Raw genomic sequence first — 19,289 nt, 5'->3', positions numbered from 1 at the left:
AGTATTGAATGAAGGCTGGACAAGCGATTAAATACCAACAAACGATTCCGCGCAAGCAGAACTCAATTCGATCCTAAAATACAAGTAAGGGGCTAACGTCACTTGAATTCCCTAGCAAATTTTGTTTTATTAATAACGACCAAACTATTAACTATGAAACGTCGGGAATTCACTATCAAACACCAAACAATGATTTTAAAGCAATCAACTCATTCGGGTGTTAATGAGGGGCTATACTTTTTCCAACGGAGTAAAAAGTTACGAACATCCATCTAAGTTCTTCTTCTGGTACAACCCAAGTAGTCCGTGTCAAATTAGTTCTGATAAAGTGCGTGCAATAACGTAAACAGAGCAGAGGGCGAGGGTCAATGGGTGAGGTACTAGTAAGTGAAGTGCAGACAGAATCGGGCTTGCTGCCCGGGCGCGCATGTCGGTTTACTCGAGTGCGGCATTAGTGGTTATTTTTTTGTGTTTAGATGATATACGGATCAAGAAATAAATAATGATGTCGATTTTCAATGTGAAAAATATGATCGGGCAATTCAACTCCAAATTTGTCATTACTCTGCCGTCGATCAATTTATCTCGAACGCAAAAGGTGGGTGCGTGATCGTAGTCTGGCTCAAAGAGTTGGGTTAATTTTCTTGCGGCTGCTCGTTTTCTTACATAAGTATTGAAGTTGGGGCAATATAATTTTCAATTCTGCCAGTATGTTTAAATTATTGCTATTCTATTGCCTTTGCAGATTTTAATTATTTGCCTAACAAGTGGAACGCTCCTGTTGGGCGGGTTAGCCCAATTTTTGAAAAGGCGCAGACGACATCCAGCTTCTTTTGCTAGAAGATATCCCAGAGACGTGAGACATAAATACATAAATGGAAAGAGTTCAAACTTGGGTAAGATATTCAACCTTATTTCATTGAAATCACATTTGAATTACGACAGTCGGTTTATTTAAAAAATGCGTTATATATACTATTCTTCAAAGAATTTTCACCTTTGAATTTTACAAAGATGCTATATCCCAAGTATCCTGGGCAAGGCGAAGCGAAGCCAGTACTCGGAGTCACGCCAGTGACCGAGCCTCCCTGATCTCGTCAGTTCCAGGTGGCCCCGACGGTGATGTCAAGCTCACGCCACAACAATACGGAGTACTCGGTAAGTGGTACGCAATTGCAATATATAGAGTTGGAACAATTTTTTTCCCATTCAGGGATTTAAAATTAATTTCAGCATGAACAATGACTCTTAGAACAATTATTGTATTGGTCTGATTATAAGTCGACCCGCAAGTTTACGACATTGGGAATTTTTTTCTATAGATTAAATATAAGTCAAATCTTATGAGAAAATGAGCTATTATCACAGGTGTATTTGTTGATTAATATTGCATTTTTTTTGCCTACATTGCATCAATAAAACTTCAATGTATTGTATAAATGTCTCATTTTGATCGTGTTGATACTTCAGACTGATGCTATTCGAAAAAACTGCAGTTTGAATCTTCATGATTTGTGATTTTATTGGTCAAAATCCTCTACTTATATTCAGACCAGTATAGTATATCACTTATGCGAGTCAACCTTATCCTCTGAGAAACTACTTAGTATGGCACGATTCTACTTGAGAAATATACACTGTATAGATGAAAGGCCATGGGCATGAGTCATTATGGAAAAATGAAAGATGTATTTTAAAATAGAATCTTTGGTGGGCAACATCCTAGTCGTTTCTCTTACTGAATTTATTGCAAAAACATAAAATCATAAACGCTGTACAGTCGTAAATCTTGCAAATATATTGACCCAAGTTGGAAGGAAATTAAAAAAAACCATCGACTTTTTTGTATAGATATATACATTGCAATTATATATACACAGTAATGTACAATACAGCAAAGAAGCCGGGAACGATTACTTAAATAAATATACATAACTGAATACAAATCGCCCTTGGCGTTCTTATATGAAGCAGCACTTTTATTATTGATATTATTATTATAATAATATTATCAGATTGGTACTGCTGGTATTCCCATTTTTGATTGAAAATGAAATACAGAAAAGACGTTATGTTGGTTTCAAGATTCAGAGCCAACAATACTTAGAAATAAGTATGTGCGGTCACACCATACCTGCCATCAGGTATCCAATGCTTTGAGTATAATGCTTACACAAAAACTATATTAGCTGGATTTGACGCCACACACGCTGTACAAAAATGCTCACCAATATTAAACAAGTGATAACATAATAAATTACATCCTACCAAGCAAGGCTTGGCAGCTGAAAAGACAAGTATATATTACTACATGCTACAGATATATAGAATATCTCAGGTAAGTTCATTACACTCGAACTCACGTTGCTCTTTTACAAACCTTAGCTTAGAAACTTGTGTAAAATTATACGGCCATCTCAAAAATATAGCATAGCTGATTAAGATTTCTATTCATCTTTTCCTTTCTTCCTATCTTCAAATTATTATTATTTACGCCTTTTATTCGTACTCTCTCCCTCATTTACGAGCGTAGTGGGAGTAGTGGAATGTCAAGAATATTTGTCGGAAGTTGAACGGCACACGTTCATCTTTTCTTTTCTCCATTCCTCATCATTAACCGCTGTTGAAAGCTAATTTATACATAATCATAATCCATTGGACTGAAGTTGCTTGTACTTGGTAAACTATGAGGCTAGCTCATGATGGATATAGATAATCATTTTATCTTCCTAATAAGCTAAATAATGATGTATTATTATCATACATATTGAATATCAAGATTTTCTTTTCTTTGTGTTTTTTCTCTCTTTTTTTTTTTTGAAGGCAAGCGTATGTCAGCACCGAGATCCCGTCATCAGAAGGAACCATCTTGTAACATAGCCAAATAGAATAATTTATTTTTAAGATTTTCATATTTTTTTTCTTTTTCTTACTCCCATTTTCCACGAAATTTCCGTCATCGTATGTATATTCGGTACACTTGGAGCGATATAAAATTAATTCGTTCCCACGTATTAACGAGTGATATATATACTACATATTGCGTTAACGAGAATTTAAATGGTATTTTATACTGACAATAAAGGTCGTCGCAATAATCATGTCGCCCATGTATGGGACCAGTCGCTGAGGGCGAACAGGATTCCTCCGGCGAGGATTAACAGCTCGGGATAAACAATGCGAGGAGCGCTGCTTCCCTCCGCTGGACCGAGCTTATTTTTTAGGGATTGGGGGCTGCGGTCGTCGGCCTGCATCTCCGTTGTGCCTTTTCCGCCTGGTGGAATAACCAGATTAAAATTCGGGTCATCGGTATCTTTTTCACCGTGATTTCGTCGCCCCTCGGTATCGGATCGCGAACGCGGTCGTTCCGTTGTCGTCGTCGTCGTCGTTGTCGTTGTCGTAGTCGTCGTCGGGACCAGGGTATAGTTACTCAGATAGTAAATAGGTCCAAAATCAGGATTGACATCGATCATGCTTTCTTCGCGATAAAAACCGTTTATCGTGCGTGGTGTCTTGAATTTGTCCTTATAATGCGAGATCAACTGCGCCGTGTAGGAAAGTTCCTTGTCTGTGTAGTTCGCCCTGAGTGTCACGTTCACCGCGGTACCCGGCTCGAGGTACATCTTCACTCTGTAAAATACAGAAACGTGTGTTAACTTGTTATATATTCCATTTGAGAAACTGAATAACTAATAGAGCCTTGAACCAGCGAGGTAGATCGATTCCAGAAGGGGTTAAAAAAACTCACGTGTGAACGCTTTCGCGATGTTCGTTCACCTGGCTGCCCCATTGTACGTCTGGTAATTTCGTATTATTAGCAAGGGTGATCGTGGTATTCAGTCCTTTGAGCATCGCTTGTCCTTGTCCCCAGTATGCGGAATAGTTGTAAGAGTAGGCGAAAGCGTTTGCGACGGTCACCGCATACGAGCCAACGTTACTGAGAGTTGCCTCGCCGAGTACCCGAGACTGCCGTTTTATAATTCGGTCTTTGAACTTTTTGAACTTGACCGATTTCAGTTCGTAAGAAACTGGCTCCCATTCGACGAGGACCTCGCCGGAGTCTGCCGAGTCTTGGACACCGTTCTGAAATAAGAGTGACATGGATAATCGTGCTCGTGTCTTACAATCATACGCCTTCTTACCTCTTTTACGTAAGTGATGCTGCCGAGATTGTCGCTCGGGTCGTACGTCCCTATGTAGTGGGTATAGCCGACGATCTGTTCTGTAAGGTCGGTTTCTTGCTTTGATCCCTCGTGCCGCGCTACGTAGGTTACTTCAGCTGAGGCATCCGCGGTTGCGACGGAACCTATCTCGGGTACCTGTTTGAATTTATCCCAGTAGCGCCAATCGAGGCGCGCTGCTTTCTCAACGTTTTGAAGAAGTTCGTACCGCTGGTATGAATGTACGTTGCCGAGAAGCGTGACGACGCACCGTTTCTCACCTTCAACCTGGCCTCCGGCCACCCAAATAGCGTTGTGAATTGCCCGACAGACAAATATCGGTCTCGATTCGGTTTGACTCGAGCCTGTGCTGGGATCAACTGTATGGAAAAATTCATATGAAAAAACGATGACTGACGATACACGGGACTTGAATATGTCGACGTTACAAAAGGCGCGTCGCACCTTCCAATCCAGAGACAAATTTGATGCCCCCGATAACGAGGTCGTTGTTCCCTTCGGGTTCGGCCTGGTTCTGAGGCAACCATCTGAGGATGCTAGAAGTGACAAGCTGGTTGAACGACGATAGAACGTGTACGCTATTGTCGCCGAGTGCGAAGGTGGCCAGGAATATCAGCTGTACTAGGGTAAACGCTACCGGTTTCACCGGTCCGCGTGTATTTCTGCATGTAATAATCATCTGCAAAATGGCAAGAATGAGCACACCGACACATATGACATTTGTGATGTGACACCGAGTGGAACGGCATTCACATCAAGTGGCATGTGTGTACCATACATATTCGCACGGTATAGGTATTGATATATACTCAGCTAACGCCGGACATGCGACATTGTGGCGCTAGGAGTTATCGATCGCCTGGCAACTTTTCAGTGCACCGCCATTGGCGTGGAGGTACGCGGGGCGCCCTGGCGTTACCATGATAACGCCCCGCACCTACCTTGGGAAAAAGGAGAAGTTGAAAAGATGCAGCCGGCGCTCTCTCGTCTTTACCCATGTCTTATACCACTCCAATCACCACGGGGTTCTCTCCCCTGAATGCACGCATGAACGACGGGTTGCAGCCTCGCGGTGCTTCAGGAGTAATCGCGGCGCGCCTAAGCGGATGTCGCGTATTTCTATAGAGCCATGGGTAGATTATATGCGTACACACGTACGCGATTGCAGGTTATCTACACGTATCTATAGGGCCGGTGGGTTACGACATTCGCGAAGCGAGGAGCCAATTTTGTCCAAACATTTCCTGCGATTACGTACGATTCTTATAGGGCATAAATAGGTATGCATAGGTATTAATGTATAACCGGTGGTCCGAGCGAAGTTGACTCACGTTATACGCCCTGCTTCTTAGAATTTGTCAGTGGTGTGGAAAAGAGATACGACATCATGCGCATTGCCTATAGATATAGATGTATGCGGTATAATACTACCAATTGTCGAAGAGAAAAAAATGTGGAGTACAGAAAGGCGAGAGATGCTGATAATTCCGTACGTCGCCTTGCTTATGCCCGGTGGCGCAGTGTTTTGAAACAAAACACGCCCGCTGGCAAAATTTACTCACTATATGCGCAGTCCTTTCGCATAGCTATGGGCAGCGTTTCTCACGACGTGCTGCAGCAGCAACTTTCTTCTTTATACAAACGCGTACCTACCTAAAATTCGTCATCGCACGATGTATGTACCTGATTCCGAAAATCTGTTATAATTCATCAAATTCACTAGCCCGTGACTTACCGCTTCCGGTGAAGCAAACTATACGCTCATATGACTCTCTTTTTTGCTCTATACCCCTCGCGTTCGCTCGAATATCGACCGAATCAAACCCCCGCACACACATACACGCACAGACGTCTACATGCTTGTAATACGAACAAGGTCGGCGACGGGTTAAATTATCAGTTGATTTGATAACTTTCTTCAAAAAGTCGAGTAATTCACCACGGAGCGAGCCGTCGCAACATTCAAGGGCGATGATGCAGCAGCCAATTGAATTATATTTATCTACCGCATAAATCGCTATGAGCACGAGTGGTCAGAGGGCAAATTGTGACTCTCCGGTATAAGCGTTAGGTGTACATAGATACGGACACGTTTAAAAGTGAACTTGTATAAATGCAGGTCCGTTCTCCTCCTCCTCCTCCCGCTCACTGGATTCACAGCTATGACGAAATAGAAAGTACATATATCGACTGACAGAGTTCTTCTGCACTAAACCGCGATTTTTTATCCAACATTTAAACTGTCATCATTGAATATGGAGAATCGTTAACGCAGGTGTAATTCAAACTGAGGGCATTCTTCGCATGTAGGACGGCCCTGGATTTCGATGTTATTGACATACCCTGCAAGTATACGTCATCACCTTTTCAGACTAATTTAGAGCTGGCTCGCTACAAAATGCCATGGGTGATAGCCCTGCCTCGTTAATGCGGCAATTTGTGTTTAATTGCGTTTCAACTTTTTACCCATACGTATTAGACTATCACCTAACGAAGCACAGAGCTTTGCCCCGTACGATAGTCTTTACGAAACGGAGCTTCTAATTCTCTCACCCAGTCGTTTCTAACGCTACAATGGGGCTGATTTTTCGGAAGGCTACGAGTAATTAACTAATTAACGTTATACGTGGCTGAGCCGTTGTGGTATAGTATATACCCTCATCACGCAACCACGTCAACTACAAACGAAAATAACCATGAGCCGAGCTCAACTCGTGATTAAAGTTTTACAGGAGCGGCCGCGAACTACAATCTGCGAATGACTCGGCCCTTAGGGACGGATTTTCCAAGTGAAGTATGACCGAATTATGGGAATGAAATGGTTCGAGTGCGAAGAGCAGGTCATCTAGGAATGGTGATGGAATGAGAGCATTAATATATGAATTCCTTCTACCGCGAACGTGGACATTACAGTGATTAAGGTTGAACGTTAGCTGCCACGAATACCAATTTGTAAATGACTCGGTATTTAGTGGCGGATTTTCCCCCATTGAATTATGACCGCATTTTGAGGATGATAAATCAAACGGGGTTACCAATTCTGAAAACGGTGGTTGATTGAAACTATTAATGTTCTCCGTTTCCTACCGTGTACTACGCGGACATTACGTAGGCTGTGCTTAGAACCCGAATTTGTATCGAAACTACGATTACGTAGTCCATCGATTCAAGGTCGGCGGCATACGCGAGGCTATAATGCGACGATAATTATTTTTTCTCCTTATTGGATTCCCTCGCTTAACCAACCGAAATTTCGAGATCTAAGTGTCGCCTTGAAGTTTCCATAATTCATGAGACGAAAGAGAACGCCGGCAGACCGAAGTCGCGCGGGCTCAGAAGAATTGAAGATGAAGGAGTACAAGAAGCGCGCAGGCGATTCCGATCTTCGCGTTACATTCGTTGTATACATACTTACTTTGAGTGATCCGTCGTCAGCATATGAGTTATAATCCGGATTGTTCTTCAGAGCCTAATGGGGCACTGAAAGACTTCTTCGACGCGTTTCCTCTAAGCGGAAATGAACACAGCTCATAATTCGTCACTCCGCAATAACGTACCGGGTATTTTGGCAATTCCGCAAATTATTCCGAATTGAGGTACAAGTCAAGAGAGCCGTGTGGAAATAACGGTGTAACACAAACTGTGCCGATTGGCACTTGGCCCGGCGATTGGGTATGTAAGGTATGGCCGGGCAAAAAGTGCAACGAAAAAAAAAACAACGAAAACTCGAGAGTAGAACAACGCCGGGTGAAAAAGCGCAACTATTATTCTTGGTACAGTACGCACTGTACTGTTACAGCAAACGTCTTCGGGACCAGAAGCCAGTCGACTGAGGACCAAGGTGCACCACTCTGAAACAAACGGCTAGACCTCGACACTGCCACCGTCACCGCTATTCTCTCTCCCCCCCATTGGCCACTCTCTCTCTCTCTCTCTCTCTCGCTCTCTCCCTCTCTCCCTATACCTTCTTGCTCTCCTTCTCCCTCCGCGTTTCGGCCCTGGCCACAGCTGCCGCCAACATCCCCTCTCCATTGGATGACACATCCTCCAATAACAAACCTGGGGAGGATTACGTCACGCGAACGCGCGTTATTGACGCAGATCGAGTTCCCCTGCAGCACCAGCATCAGCACTAGCATCAGCATCAGCAGCAGCAGGAGGGGGAGGAGAATGGGAAATGTTGGTCACAAAACCAGAACCAAGGAACAAGGGACAAGGGCGCACAGGCACACGGAATTCCCACCCTCTCCTACCCTCTCCTCCTGATTCAGCATCGAACGTTTTCACCTTCTTACCAGGTTCACGTGCACGAAAGGCATGCCAGAATATTTCTGCAGGGGATGCAACCCCCTGTCAGCCATACGTCTACACGTTGTTGCGTAGCTGCGTATACCGTATACATCATATACATGTGTAGTAATTCATCATGCGTATGGATGTAGCAGTAGCATGGGATGCATTCAATGCACTTATTGTTAGAACGTTGCATATAAGCTCCGCCGCACCCGCGGCGTCAATTGGATATTATGTTTCGGACGGTCTGATTGCCGCGAAGGATTCCGCATCCGGCCCGCGTGCCTTTAATTAGAGATTCAACGCCGTCGTTGTCTTACGTTACGTTGGACCTTGACGTCGATTCCCGATTCCCGATCTTCCCAATCAAGGTATTTTCCACGCATATATATATATATAGGTATGTATATATATATATATACACGTATAAGGTATTCACGTGTACAGATTATAATGTGACACGGCGAGTTATACGCGAAACGGCGGAGAAGGAACGAGCGTTGAATACAACAGCGAACGGAATGCATCGTGTAACGTAACGTATAACATTCACAACCGGTTGGCGTCGACCTGCTAATAAAACGACAGCAGATAATACGCCGAGATGATTACGTCAGCTAGGTACATATGTACGTTTTGCCCTCCACGGATAGAATCGCGCACCGTTTCACGTTCGCACGCCGGAATAAATCCCTCTGTCTCTGGTTACCGTCATAGTTGTTACGGGAGTACGAGAGACGAGATTCACGGGTCACAGTAGTTGTAGCTATACCTATATATTGTACCGTTATAACTCTCATGACGAGTTTGTAAAAACTGTAATATTGTGTTCAACCATCGTCGACTGGTCCGCCGATCGCCTCTGCTTATTTCTTACACTTGTTCTTATGTACATACTTATATATACTACAGAGGCCCGGAACGCAAGTACACTTATCTTCCAAGGTATAACGGGACTGCAGGGAAACGAACTAGGTATACGTCGATGTGTAACACCGCAACTCCGCAAAGTGTTACGATCATCTCTGAAACAGTATCCCCGGTCCTGAAATCATTTTTCAGCATACCCGTATTAATATAACGCGTATCATGGCACATTGTGTAATAAGGGAATAATAGGCTTTTATTCCCGTGTTGCATATTGGACTTTAGTCCAGAGTTTAGCTGTAGTCACTTTATTGACTTGAGAAGTGGGACCAATATGGAAAGAAACTGAAAGCTGCATTTGCTGAAGGCAAATGCTACTTATTCCCCGTTTTTCAGATCAATAAAATTGAGTAAATGATGGTTTAAGTTCGTGACTGTGTTTGGTGTATGATTAAATTTTCATTGGTTGAAACAGTCAATGATGACAAGATGCAATTCATAGAATGATGCTTTTATTACGACGTTTCGCAGGACCCCGTTAAGAAACCTGATGATGGCAGGCGGGGTCCTGCCGAAACGTCGTAATAAAAGCATCATTCTATGAATTGCATCTTGTCATCATTGACTGTTTCAACCAACGAAAATTTAATCAAAATTGAGTAAGGAATAAAGTACTTTGTACGAACTGTATAGCTACATGAAGCGTGAACTTATGTCGGACGAAACAAACTTAAAATCAGAAAGGTTTAAGAGACGTTAAGCCCATTCGTGAAATCGAGTAGTGATTCGAAGTTTGCGGTCTTTCGACAACGCGTATGCGATTCGTGAGAAGAATGGTCGCCGAGCTTCACAACTATCCCATGGCACTCCAATTTAAGTAAAGAATTGTCCCATTTTTCCCAGTTTATTCCCTATTGATACCTTGGCGCGTTTCCAGGACTCGAGGCACTCGAGCGCGCCATATACTGCTGGGAGGATGCCCTTACAGCTTTCAGCTCCTCATTGAATTGCGGAGACGCCCTTGCTCTACCCTCCAAGGCCGACGCCGCGTTCACTCACGATGTCCAGGAGCTGCTTGACCTCGGTTACCACATACAAAACACCGCCGAGCTCCTCTTTATAGATCAGGTGAGCTCGTCGTAATTCGAATTTCATTCAATCGGCACACTACACTACTCATTATGGGCACCTTGAGTGCAGTTGCTACTATCAGTTCACTGCGTCGTTACACATGGTCCTGTTTTGTATTCCACAGCACTCCGTACTATTCCGTAACGAAAGTGACGCGGGCAGCGAGGAGAGCCGGAAGCGCTCCGTATCAGGAACTCGAGCGTCTTCCACCCACAGGGATAAACAGGACGCGGCGTCATCCCCAGAGTCATTTGAATCGGCCCGCGACGGGGTAAGCGCCGCCCATCAGCGAAGATGTATACGTAAGAATTGTGCAGTTGATATTTGAATAATAGTTGTTTCATGTCCCTGCGACAAATTGCTCGGATTGTAGGTGGCCGATCTTCGGGAGTTTGAGGAGTTCTCGGAGTTTTTTCCGCACTTTGAAAAGCAGAAGTTGTACCATACGGCGCTGAAGCAACACGAGGACAAGGGCATACCTTGCAGGTAAATTAACGCTCTCACCTCGTCATGATGTCTCATTTCCGCCTTTCTGTAATCGTTTCGCTTTTTCACTCATCTCCGTCGCTGCCACATAGGAAGTTACACACGGAGTTGGTTAAGTGTGGTTCCGATGTCGAGTACCTGGCCAAGGTCCATTGCCTGCGGCAGGCTTTCTCCAGGTTATTCGCCTGGCCCGCCGCCGCCTCGTGGATAGCTGACATGGGAAGGCAGCTGATCAGTGATCTGATCGTATACGCGGATAGGGTCGGTATTGTTGTATATTCATGAAAGCCGCATATACCTACTTCCAGCCTCGAATATCAACGGAAAGCGTTTCTTTTTCTTGTTCCACAGGACCCTAAGGACTATCTAACGCACTACGAAGCCATGCTCGACTTTCTTCAGGATCCAAGTAAGCGTAGTATGATGCAGGAGGAACTTTCGGGGCGAAATGTAAAGTGCATCAATTTCTACGACGTGCTGATCGACTTTATACTACTTGATGCTTTCGACGAGGTCGAGAAACCACCGTCGTCGATAAAGGCGATACTCCAAAACCGATGGATTTCAGCGAGTTTCCGTGAAACGGTATAATACCTTCTAGCCACAGTTGATTACCCCGCGTTTCCCCATTAAAATAATTATTGTGTACGCGACGCGTAACGGCATCCGCCGAGCGAAAACCGAGGATGGAAACACTGTTCAAATACGATTGTGTATACGAGCGGTGCCTTTAATCTATCTGGATATGGTGCATCCATATTAACATTGTGCATTTACTAACGGGAAAATCAATTTACAGGCCATAGGTACAGCGGTGTGGTCCGTGCTAATGGGAAAGCGCCAGATGCTCAAATACAACAAGGGTTTCCTAGCGCATTTCTATTCTATTTCGGAACAAATATCACCGGTCTTGGTCTGGGGTTTCCTAGGACCCGAGGGAAGCCTTCGTGCTACTTGTTACTACTTCCGGGAGCAGGTCGTCGAATTTCTTGTTGATATATTCAATTTTTTCAAAGTTCGCTATACCACGGTCGATGAGCTGGCCGAGGACATCCTCAAGGAAATAAAAACTAGGGTGGGAAACATAAATCAAAGACTTTCACTGGAAGGTTGTTAAAAAATGCTGTATTATAGAAATTTAACATTTGTAATTGATTAGACTAACCGGAACGAGTTATCGTTCAAATAACTGGGCTGACCGCCTTAATAGTGAAGGTACAACGACTATACGATTAACGGGTAATTCGCTTTACCCGTAAACGTTTAACCGTGTGTTCAAATTTACGTACATCTAAGGTATAGACGAATTCGTAGACAGTGGTAGATATGATCTATGCCGTTCTTCTCGTTAGCTTTATGTAGCAATAATTAATTCGACGGTGATTGCCGTTCGTTGCTGTGGGTACGCTAAAAGATTCACTATTTCAGAACGAAGGAAGAAAATTTCATTATCGTTTTATTCGTGATGTACAGAGTGCTGGTGAATTAAGCAAGGTGCCGACTAGTCTGCAGGTGATTTGTAAGACAAGTAAACTGCGTAGAGTTCGCTTTAATCTTGTAAATAATAGTAAAAAACGAAGCAGACGATATTCTGTAAAATACTAATAATATTTCACACAAAGCGCATCAAACTGATTATTATCTCAATTTCTATTCAACGCGTATAATTAATACGTGCATAGATGTATATAGGTCTGAGTAAATCGTATGTACATACGTAATTCGTACGAACATGATTGAATCACGCGTACGGCAAAATCTTGACTTTATATTACAAAATACACTTTTGTACTTTTTCCTTTTTTTTTAAACAAAGATCGCCCTAGGTTGATTTATTTTTCATCACTATTCTTTGCATGAGATTTCACATGCAATGACGTTAGATTTTAATCGAACAGACAATTTCAACATTCCAGATTTTATTTCTATTTGATGTAGTAGCAATGATACCTAAATACGTGTATCACCCAATATTTTAACCCTTTCGCCATCATGAGACTGAACAGATCAACGAGAACAGCAAATTAAGGGTTCTCTATAATTAGCGTTGCTTTCAGAGAATGCACAATATGCATCTAGTTCTACTGACAAAAGATTCAAATTATTGAAAAATCAAGCGTTCCTCGAGTTGTGCAAAAGGATGAAGGCAAAGAGTAAAGCGGGTGGTTCATGATGTGCAGTTCCGCCTGATATACAGGCATGTAAACATTTCAATCAAATCGATATTTAACCCCTTGCCCTACAATTTAAGTTCTGATCGCCTATGCTATAATAAACAGCAAGGTCGGTTGCACGTTGAGCCATTTTACAGTTTGGATAAATGTTCGAAGTTATGCCAATTGCATACGTCTCATGATATGTAAACATGTGTAAGATACAACCGGTTTAATTTCTTAAGGTGTTTGATAAATAATTACAAACAATTCATCAGTGAAAAAGAAAGATTAATAAATCAACAACATTTTATTTAAATTCCTGAATAAATGCTTATATTAAATTATAAACATTTTAAAAAACATGTAACAGAAAGTTATTAAGCTTCAATTGTATGGTAACTTTCGAAGCATATTGGTACATCCAATGTAACTTTAAATCTTTTGCACTCCTATGTTGTTTCGCTACGTTTTTTTACTTATATCTTGTACAAACTTTACAGGCTCTTTATGGCTTTGTTTTCGATGGTGTTGGGTCTATATTCTTGAAAAAATGACCCCAATGTTGCGTGTGGAGTCTCTGGGGTAAAACTCCATTCAAAAATCACCCTCATCGTTTATATTCTGGTAACGGCACATTTTTCATTGATGACTCGACTATTTCAATTTCATACTTAGCATGAGTGGCTCTGTTTTTCTCTAGTATTTACTTTGTTGGACAAAATGTAAGAGTTCAAAAGTTCAATATCAAGCATGTAAAAAAAAACTGTTCAGTATCCTTTTGCATATTCCTTCATAACAGAGAAGCACACTAGCATTTGGTCTTGTCGATCAAGTCCAATCATTCCTTTGTTGTACTCAATGACACCTTTTGGTTTTGAAGTAGGATTGAATTGATTTTTGCCTTATGCAGCCATTTCTGCTGTTTCGTGTTTCGTAGAAATAATATAAATGTCTCGTTTATATTTATATTTTTATGTCAGTATTCCATTGCAGCTTTTCGTTCTGCATTCTTCTTTTTTTAATTTTGCTTCAACCAAATCATTTGGCATATTCTTTCTGTTCAAATCTACTGTTCCGACAGCATTAGTTTTACTGTTAATTAGTTATAACCAGTTTTGGTGCAGTGTACCAATTGTCTAAGTATAAAATATGTCCTTTACGTAACACTGACTGTGATAGCTCTTTAACAACATTTTCAGAATCACTGTCATTAGAATTTATTTTATCACTACCTGAGTATTTTTTTAGAGTCACAGCAATAACCCGATTCTGAATCACATAATTTATAAAATTTAATACCATATCTAACTAGTTTTCTTGGATTAAATTGTTTATAAGATAAGCGTCTCTGGTATTATTGTCCCTTATCTGTTTTCTTAGTTATTTTCATTGTCGATTCACTGATAGCAATGTCTTCTTGCATCGATACACTTTTTTAGATCACAGATTAAAAACATTCGTCACAAGTTTTATTTTGCGTAATTTATCTGTAATGTAAGCCGTAATGTTCGTGATAACCGTATGATTCTATTTTTCTTTTTACCTTAATATTCCTGCCTTTAGATTTTTCGTTATTTTATTTCTTGTTACTGCTCTATATGAGGTATTCCACACCATTTCACCTAATCGGTGAAGGTCACCGACGCCGATCTTGGTGTCAATTTTTTTCTCAATTCCTCTATCGAAAAAAAAAGAACATGTGTTCGGCCGTTTTTCAATTAGGCCACCTGTGTCGATTTTAATGAATTTTCCAATTTTTCGGCACTTATGATGGTGTAACTCCTGAACGAATCGGAAGTCCATAATTTCCTTTGGAGGAAAACTTGATTGTAACTGGTCGAATGCAAGTAAAAAGTTTCAGGAAAATCAAAGGTGTCGCAATTCAAAAGATTTTAGAATTGTGTGGTTGGAAAAATTTTCTAATTTTTTTTTCAGAAAGCTTGGACTTATTGACACATTTTATACTTGTATCATTTTTTGAAAAGAATGAAAGCTCTTGAAGATAGAGCCAGTTGAAAAAAGTCTGTTTCGAACAGGTTGAAAAATCGGAAAATTCATAAAATCGACACAGGTGGCCTAATCGAAAAACGGTCGAACACGTGTTCTTTTTTTTCGATAGACAAATTGAGAAAAAAATTGACACCAAGATCGGCGTCGGTGACCTTCACCGATTAGGTGAAATGGTGTGGAATACCTCATATGTTACTGATTCTTGTCCAACATTGCCATGAACATGATAAATCCTATCTATCTATGTACCTATTTATCTGTCTGTTTATGATTATTTGCAAAATGCAAACATCTACAGTGAAACTTCTCTTAACGGACGCCTGTTCATAACGGACAAGTTAAAAATCCCAGGCAGAAAAGCCTAATGGAAAATATATACCGCGTAGTAACAGACACTTCTCTATAAGGGAGAAGATTTCCAGTCCTGAAGATGTCCACTATTGGGAAGTTTCAGTGTAGTTATTTGCAGAAATCTTTTCATTTGCATTGTTCTCTCAATATTAGGCTTTCTGTCAAGGCCCATTTACAATTAGACCAGTTGATTTAAATTTTTGGTTTCCTAACTTGAGCCACCATTATACATAATACAAAATATATTTTTATTTCACCATAATCTACAGGAAACCAAGTTTCTTCTATTTTTCGTCTTTTTTTTCATTGTTTATTCTTTATTGCTGTTACAATATTTTCCCAAAACATATTATCAAATATTATATTTCGAATTTCTATTTATTTTTTGTTTGCACCTAATTGCAGTAATATCGCCACTTTCATAAATATCACCACTGTTACTATTGCTATTAAAAATATCTATCAAATCATTATTCACAATGCTAGCACAACTATGACTGTCCTCATCAACACTAAATTTTCTTTCTAAAGACATCTGTTAATATGTTTAAGAAAACATATTTGAATGTTTGAAAGAGCACAAGAGTAACACATAACTGAGACTATATGATATGGGTGAAAATTATCCACGAACCTGACACGTTGTGTATCACATTTGGCCAGATCGACGTGCCACAGCTATTACACAATATTATAGGTGAACGGTCCAATAAAACTTTTCGTTCTGAAAACTCATGTGTGTGCTGATCATGTCACTGATATTACCACACATACACATGTTTCTTGTCTATAAAATCCATTAAAACTTCCAATTTCTCACCCTCCAATTATAATGATTTGAGATAAATTCTCCAATTTTGAACGGGCGAGGGGGGGGGGGGGGGGGGGGGGGGTCGTAAAAACTCACATCACGTAATTTATGGGCAAGCCTACCATGCATACAGTTATTGATAATAATTTTCATTTATTCGTAGAAACAATGTAAAAAAAAAAAAAAAAAAAAATACAACAGCTAGGCTGTATTCTTAACTTTTAACTAGGTAAAAAATCTTACTTACGGGATGAACAGAGAATATCACAAATTAACTCGGAGAAAAGAAAGGCCGAAAGTTGACCGAATCTACCTAATTTATAACGGTTTCAGAGTTTCACAATTCATCGGGCTGAAGCTGGTGGCCACAATTAATGAACAGCCACGCTAAAGTTAATAAAGGTAAGGTATGACAATGTTGACAGGATAAGATTATAAGTGTTAAAATTTACCACATTATTCTATTTGAAAGAAGTTGAGTCCGCCGGCTACTAATTCCCCCCTAATAACCTCAGATCGATCAGAAAACGTATAGGTTAGATATAACTGTGAACTGTAAATAAAGCTTTGCTGTATTAGTAACAGCCGAACGTCATATACAAGTAAAAGAATTTAGCTAGGTAATTAATGAAACATTTCATTTACCCATGGAAATTCGTTAATTACACTTTGGTACCTTTTAATAGTTTGCTTCAATGAATCCAAATAGATTGCTCTTCACACCTCATTAGAATGAGATTTGGAACCTAGTTCTATTAATCCACTTCAAGAGATGTTAAAAATCGAAAATCATATTGTTTTCCTCTCCAGCAGATTCATCTTCATCCGAAGATGGTACATCTGGCCTTATATAGGATATATTATGTCTTCGTTTGAAGGTAGCAAAGTCTTCTCTCTCTGGAAATATATTGAACAGTCAATTCTTGATCTTTGCAATGTATAGGGTTTTCTTTGTGCATATATATATATATACTTGTGCATGTATAAAATTTGGTTATTTGCTAGGCTAAGAAAGATTGTTCATTAAATATAATATCGAATCAATCATACCATTCCAATCAATCTCTTTTTTGGGTTTGATTGAGGCAAGGTGATCAAGGTCCACAAAAATATGTGGACATGCTTTGCTTGAATAAATTAACCTTGGCCAGGGAGTCCCTGGAAACAGAATAAAATACTAGCTTTTAGATGATATCGACTCCGGAATAGCTACATTTAGTAATGGATTATGTACATGCTTACACTTTTGAACTTTTGGAAGGTAAACTGTGACTTCTCTTCCAGTTGTTTTATGGATAGTTTTCTCGGCAGTGATTGCACCAAAAAGATGCAGGTAAATATAGTAATCGACGCCGTCTACAGACGTGCTGAAAAGATCAAACATTGATCAATGCAATCCTGGCAATTATTAACAGATGCACGGTAAACCCACCAAAATTGTTTAGCAGCGTTCATACCTGAATTCAAACTCGTCTGTTCTTACGCTAAGAAAGTAATCGTCCACGTCGTGAAGCATTATACGAATCACGATTTCCGCATCCGTCTGATACCAATAAATTCTTGGCTTTCTCAAATTGCCAATTAACATTGGACAATCCATCTAAATGCAACAAGGTTTGATCACGTGTCCCGTTATCCGCAGAAACAGAACTGTCAATATATTTGAATTAAAAATGATGATGATGATGGTATCAGGGTATTGTTTACAATTCCCAACATCAATCACACTTGTTGACAGCCTGCGGCTGGGCTGATGTATCTAATATTTTTTGCTTTTTTTTGTCTATGATACTGATATCTATAAAGAGATGGACACACGATGGAAGTAGATAGGTGGAAACGTTGACCCGACCAGTAACTAAAAATTACATAAAGGACTGTCAACCATGGGGACAGTATGCCCTATACTTCCCGACTTACCGACTCGGCACGGAATTACATAGGTTTGCAAAGAACAGAATTTACACGCCGCTATCTGCATCGGTACCGGGGGTACCGGGTCTGCTTCCCCCTGCCCATTCCAGAGAGAAGTGGGAGAAACATATATGGAAGCTACTTCTGTCCAGTCGTATATGAAGCCCCGACATTCCCTCGACACCATGAGCACATCTTGCGGCGTAAATCGATACTACGAGTTTTAGACACTAAGCGGGTCTACCCGCACCACCGTCTTTGCAAGACCTGTATGTAAGACCGTGGCCGTGACCAATATGGAAGAATCGTGCCCGCAGCTGTCAAGGCGTGTCTGAGGAACCCTAACCTAAACTGACCGCGAACGTTAACGTCGTGACTAATCGTGTACGAGTGACAGTTACAATGTCAAAAAACACTTCGAGCTCAGCTTTTCGAAAAATTGATGTCGACCAGTACAATGAAGATAATTTCAAAGAGGAAGAGGGTGACGGCGGAACTGCTGGCCCTGATGAGAATGAAATCATTACACTTCTTGGACAATATCCTTTACATCCACTTTAATCTGTGCTTAAATTTGCAATCTTTCAGTTCAAAAATAAATATTTTCCTTATCAAAGACTCAAGGGGAAAAACGTGGAAGCTCTGATATCCGTACTCAAGTCTGCACCTCTCGGATGCAAGAATCAACAAGTAAAGGTAAATTGCAAAGGGTTGCTACGTTTTTGACCAACCTATTGATTCTGATCAACAACGATTTTTATAGGACAATGCTTTGAACCTTACACTTAAGGTTCTATTGAGCATTAAATCAAATCAAATTGAAGACGCCGTAGCAAAATTGGACAGAGATCTGGTTGATGTATTGATGAAGTACATATATAGAGGTTTCGAAATTCCCTCTGAAGGGAGCAGCGGACATTTGTTGCTCTGGCATGAAAAAGTTTACAACGTTGGAGGTGTTGGAAGTATTGTCAGAGTTTTATCGGATAGCAAACAAGCGTAAATGGAACAAGATGGAAATGAATTGCAAGAAATATGTTATCAATAAACTGTTTTAAACTTGGTAAATGTGGCCAAGCAAATAGACAA

The 19,289-nt window shown here is 40.8% G+C and overlaps 4 protein-coding genes across 11 annotated transcripts; 2 read left to right on the top strand and 2 right to left on the bottom strand.

The window, feature by feature from the left end:
• Positions 1 to 8: 8 nt before the first annotated feature.
• On the top strand, positions 9 to 13,653 carry LOC107222226 (mitoguardin). Of its 3 annotated transcripts, XM_046731476.1 has the most exons (10): positions 9 to 383; positions 477 to 598; positions 746 to 896; positions 1,015 to 1,158; positions 10,279 to 10,469; positions 10,597 to 10,743; positions 10,846 to 10,958; positions 11,051 to 11,219; positions 11,310 to 11,543; positions 11,758 to 13,653. In XM_046731476.1, exons 2-10 carry the CDS (start codon positions 503 to 505, stop codon positions 12,073 to 12,075), a joined length of 1,563 nt encoding a protein of 520 aa, XP_046587432.1. In that variant the 5' UTR covers positions 9 to 383; positions 477 to 502; the 3' UTR covers positions 12,076 to 13,653. The 3 variants fall into 3 exon arrangements, with proteins under 3 accessions (XP_046587432.1, XP_046587433.1, XP_015516981.2); XM_046731477.1 differs by having other exon boundaries at positions 9 to 598; positions 1,030 to 1,158; XM_015661495.2 differs by having other exon boundaries at positions 9 to 598.
• LOC107222227 (protein unzipped) lies at positions 2,781 to 8,028 on the bottom strand. Of its 2 annotated transcripts, none has more exons than XM_046731479.1 (5): positions 7,593 to 8,028; positions 4,626 to 4,860; positions 4,143 to 4,540; positions 3,749 to 4,083; positions 2,781 to 3,630 (listed from the first exon to the last, which is right to left on the bottom strand). In XM_046731479.1, exons 2-5 carry the CDS (start codon positions 4,858 to 4,860, stop codon positions 3,099 to 3,101), a joined length of 1,500 nt encoding a protein of 499 aa, XP_046587435.1. In that variant the 5' UTR covers positions 7,593 to 8,028; the 3' UTR covers positions 2,781 to 3,098. The 2 variants fall into 2 exon arrangements, with proteins under 2 accessions (XP_046587435.1, XP_015516982.1); XM_015661496.2 differs by having other exon boundaries at positions 7,597 to 8,028.
• Positions 11,979 to 18,351, bottom strand: LOC107222225 (putative protein PTGES3L). 5 transcript variants are annotated; one of them, XR_006902848.1, is made up of 5 exons: positions 17,744 to 18,350; positions 17,529 to 17,653; positions 17,337 to 17,444; positions 16,110 to 17,183; positions 11,979 to 14,601 (listed from the first exon to the last, which is right to left on the bottom strand). XR_006902848.1 is itself a non-coding variant. In XM_015661494.2 (5 exons), the coding sequence occupies exons 2-5, from the start codon at positions 17,884 to 17,886 to the stop codon at positions 17,062 to 17,064; spliced, it is 498 nt and encodes a 165-aa protein (XP_015516980.1). In that variant the 5' UTR covers positions 17,887 to 17,936; positions 18,207 to 18,351; the 3' UTR covers positions 11,979 to 17,061. The 5 variants fall into 5 exon arrangements, 1 of the variants encoding a protein (XP_015516980.1); XR_006902849.1 differs by having other exon boundaries at positions 11,979 to 14,383; positions 16,534 to 17,183; XR_006902847.1 differs by having other exon boundaries at positions 11,979 to 16,673; positions 16,963 to 17,183.
• Positions 18,352 to 18,389: 38 nt separating this feature from the next.
• On the top strand, positions 18,390 to 19,268 carry LOC107222235 (actin-related protein 2/3 complex subunit 5). The gene is made up of 3 exons (XM_015661505.2): positions 18,390 to 18,739; positions 18,824 to 18,896; positions 18,964 to 19,268. The coding sequence occupies exons 1-3, from the start codon at positions 18,603 to 18,605 to the stop codon at positions 19,201 to 19,203; spliced, it is 450 nt and encodes a 149-aa protein (XP_015516991.1). The 5' UTR covers positions 18,390 to 18,602; the 3' UTR covers positions 19,204 to 19,268.
• The last annotated feature ends 21 nt before the right edge of the window (positions 19,269 to 19,289 follow it).

The sequence above is a fragment of the Neodiprion lecontei genome, chromosome 2 (genome assembly GCF_021901455.1).
Source record: "Neodiprion lecontei isolate iyNeoLeco1 chromosome 2, iyNeoLeco1.1, whole genome shotgun sequence".
NCBI classification, from domain to species: domain Eukaryota; kingdom Metazoa; phylum Arthropoda; class Insecta; order Hymenoptera; family Diprionidae; genus Neodiprion; species Neodiprion lecontei.
Note: the sequence above shows the minus strand (reverse complement) of the source record. Positions and strands in the feature narration are given on the sequence as shown.

Coding starts and splice junctions, on each gene's coding strand:
- LOC107222226 (XM_046731476.1), top strand. CDS start 503: ATGATGTCGATTTTCAATGTGAAAAATATGATCGGGCAATTCAACTCC. Junction 897..1,014: donor TGGAAAGAGTTCAAACTTGG/GTAAGATATTCA, acceptor AATTTTACAAAG/ATGCTATATCCCAAGTATCC. Junction 11,220..11,309: donor TGATCGTATACGCGGATAGG/GTCGGTATTGTT, acceptor CTTGTTCCACAG/GACCCTAAGGACTATCTAAC.
- LOC107222227 (XM_046731479.1), bottom strand. CDS start 4,860: ATGATTATTACATGCAGAAATACACGCGGACCGGTGAAACCGGTAGCG. Junction 4,541..4,625: donor ATTTGTCTCTGGATTGGAAG/GTGCGACGCGCC, acceptor TTTTCCATACAG/TTGATCCCAGCACAGGCTCG. Junction 3,631..3,748: donor CATCGCGAAAGCGTTCACAC/GTGAGTTTTTTT, acceptor TGTATTTTACAG/AGTGAAGATGTACCTCGAGC.
- LOC107222225 (XM_015661494.2), bottom strand. CDS start 17,886: ATGGATTGTCCAATGTTAATTGGCAATTTGAGAAAGCCAAGAATTTAT. Junction 17,445..17,528: donor CCTTCCAAAAGTTCAAAAGT/GTAAGCATGTAC, acceptor TTCTGTTTCCAG/GGACTCCCTGGCCAAGGTTA. Junction 17,184..17,336: donor AAAAGAGATTGATTGGAATG/GTATGATTGATT, acceptor ATATATTTCCAG/AGAGAGAAGACTTTGCTACC.
- LOC107222235 (XM_015661505.2), top strand. CDS start 18,603: ATGTCAAAAAACACTTCGAGCTCAGCTTTTCGAAAAATTGATGTCGAC. Junction 18,740..18,823: donor ATCATTACACTTCTTGGACA/ATATCCTTTACA, acceptor TCAAAGACTCAA/GGGGAAAAACGTGGAAGCTC. Junction 18,897..18,963: donor GCAAGAATCAACAAGTAAAG/GTAAATTGCAAA, acceptor CGATTTTTATAG/GACAATGCTTTGAACCTTAC.